The sequence below is a fragment of the Monoraphidium neglectum genome (assembly GCF_000611645.1).
Source record: "Monoraphidium neglectum strain SAG 48.87 unplaced genomic scaffold scaffold06179, whole genome shotgun sequence".
NCBI classification, from domain to species: Eukaryota; Viridiplantae; Chlorophyta; class Chlorophyceae; order Sphaeropleales; family Selenastraceae; genus Monoraphidium; species Monoraphidium neglectum.
Genome location: NW_014007457.1, coordinates 1 through 2,448, shown reverse-complemented (window position 1 = coordinate 2,448; position 2,448 = coordinate 1). Strand labels below are relative to the sequence as shown.

At 68.0% G+C, this 2,448-nt stretch overlaps 1 protein-coding gene across 1 annotated transcript; it reads left to right on the top strand.

Annotated features, from left to right (window-relative positions):
• Nucleotides 1-440: 440 nt before the first annotated feature.
• On the top strand, nucleotides 441-2,404 carry MNEG_16267 (glycine dehydrogenase; the record flags this gene model as incomplete). The annotated part of the gene is made up of 6 exons (XM_014035263.1): nucleotides 441-626; nucleotides 951-1,079; nucleotides 1,387-1,470; nucleotides 1,643-1,843; nucleotides 2,164-2,312; nucleotides 2,401-2,404. The coding sequence occupies 6 exons, from the start codon at nucleotides 441-443 to the stop codon at nucleotides 2,402-2,404; spliced, it is 753 nt and encodes a 250-aa protein (XP_013890717.1).
• Between the last annotated feature and the right edge of the window lie 44 nt (nucleotides 2,405-2,448).

Sequence of the window (2,448 nt, the reverse complement as noted above, 5' to 3'; positions counted from 1 at the left end):
GTTTCAGAGGGGAGGGGGGCAGTGCACAAGGCGGCTGTACTTGTTTGGCAATGCAGGTTTAAACTTGGGCGGCGGCAGTGCAGCGGCCGTCAGCCGGCTGGCGAGGCTGACACGGAAATTGGTGGGGCAGCAGCTGCTGCGAAAGCGCCGAGCAGCCTGGGCGTGAAATGCTGAGCGCTCCCCGCCAGGCCCCGTGGAAAGAGCTGCCCCTCAAAGCAGATGTGTGCTCAGAATCCCTTGGGACCAACCTTGCTTCTTCCGGACCCGTGGGAACCCTCCCTCTGCTGCTTGTCCCTCAGCACACACACCTTCCACCCCGCCGCCCGCCACCCACCCAGGTGTGCGTCGCGACCGACCTCCTCGCCCTGACCAAGCTTGCGCCCCCTGGCGAGTGGGGCGCCGACATTGTCATCGGCAGCGCGCAGCGCTTCGGCGTGCCCATGGGCTACGGCGGCCCCCACGCCGCGTTCATGGCGTGCCACGACGAGTACAAGCGCCTGATGCCCGGCCGCATCATCGGCGTGTCGATCGACGCCAATGGCGAGCCGGCGCTGCGGATGGCGATGCAGACGCGGGAGCAGCACATCAGGCGCGACAAGGCGACGTCCAACATCTGCACGGCGCAGGTGCGCGCGCAGGGGCGTGGGGGGCCGCCAGGGCGCGCGCTGGCGCGGCAGGGGGAGCAAGAGGGCGTCGGAGGCGGCTGGCCGGGCAGGGGCTGGCGAGGCGCAGCGTACGGCGCGCGTTCGCCTGGGGCTGCGGGCCCAGGCCTGCGGGCCAGGGCAGGAGCGAGGGTTGCGAAGGCCCCAGCTCCATATCGCTGCCGGCCCAGCAACCCATACCCTGCAACTTGCCATGCGCTGTCCCACGCCCCACATGCCGCTGTCACGCCCTATCACAACCCTCTCACATTCACCCCACCGCCCCTCTGCCCGGATTTCACCCCCCAGGCCCTGCTGGCCAACATCTCTGCGCTGTACGGCGTGTACCACGGCCCCAAGGGCCTCACTGAGATCGCCGACCGCGTGCACGGCCTCGCCTCCACGCTGGCGGCAGGCGCCAAGAAGCTGGGCCTCCAGGTGTGGCGCGGGGGCCAATGGGAGAGGGCGCGCTGTGGGAGTGCGCGTGCGCATGTGTGTGTGCTCGGGAGGTGCTTGATAGACAAGAGAGCAGCAGACGGGCCCACTGCAGGAGGAGAGGGGCAGGCAGCTCCCTGTGGGCAACGCGGCAGCCCGGGAGGGGGAGGCAGCAGCTGTACGCAAAGTGTGGGCCTGGAAGGTGGAGCGGTGGCAGGATCAGGGGCAGGAGGTCGCCCGCAGGTGGCGCTGCCGGGCAGGGGTTTGCGGCCCTCACCGACGGACCCTCACGTGTGATGCGTTCCCGCAGGTGGGCGCGGCGCCGTTCTTTGACACCGTGGCCATCACCGTGCCCAGCGCCGACAAGGTCGTCGCCACTGCCCTGCAGCACAAGGTGGGCGCGCGGCGGCCGCCAGCCGTCTCTCCACATCGTTGGTGCAATCGGTGCTGCACCGGCGTTTCTGCCTGGTCACCCCAGTTTGATCAAACCTTGGTCGACCCCTGCATGGTCCCCACACCCACACACGCGTCGATCACCCCTCACCCCCTCATGCCCTCCACCGCAGGTCAACCTGCGCAAGCTGGATGACAAGACCGTGAGCATCTCGTTCGACGAGACCACCAAGCTGGCGGACCTGGACCTGCTGTTTGCCATCCTCAACGGCGGCCAGGCGCCGGGCTTCACGGCCGCCTCCCTCGCGCCGGCCGCCGCGCCCGCCATCGCGCCGGGGTCACCGCTGGCGCGCACCAGCTCGTTCATGACGCAGGTGGGGGCGCGCGCGCGCCCGCGCGCCGCTTCTGGGCCTTTGCACAAGGGGGCATGTGCAGCTGGACGGCAATGCTCCGCGCCTATCGCTCGTCTCCTGCCTCCAAACAAACGGGCGGACTCTGGTGGTGATTTTCCACCCCCCGTTATGTGACCCTGACTCACCCTGAAGTTACATCACCTCAAGACGGGCCGATGGGTTCGATCCGCCTCCGCCAACCATGAGTGATCCCCTAACAACCTCAGCTGCCCCCAGCCCCCCAAAACCAACGGCTGTGCCTTCCCCCTGCCTTGCGGACCCCCCCCCCAAAACCCCCGCAGCCCATCTTCAACAGCTACCATTGTGAGCACGACATGCTGCGCTACCTCAAGCGCCTGGAGAACAGGGACCTCTCCCTCGCGCACTCTATGATCCCCCTCGGCTCCTGCACCATGAAGCTCAACGCGACGAGCGAGATGATCCCCATCACGTGGCCCGAGCTGGCCAACCTGCACCCCTTTGTGCCGGTGGACCAGGCGCAGGGGTACGCGGAGATGTTCAAGGACCTGGCCATGCAGGTGAGGGGTTTGGGGGGATGGGGTTTTGGTGGTGGGGTTGTTGGGGGT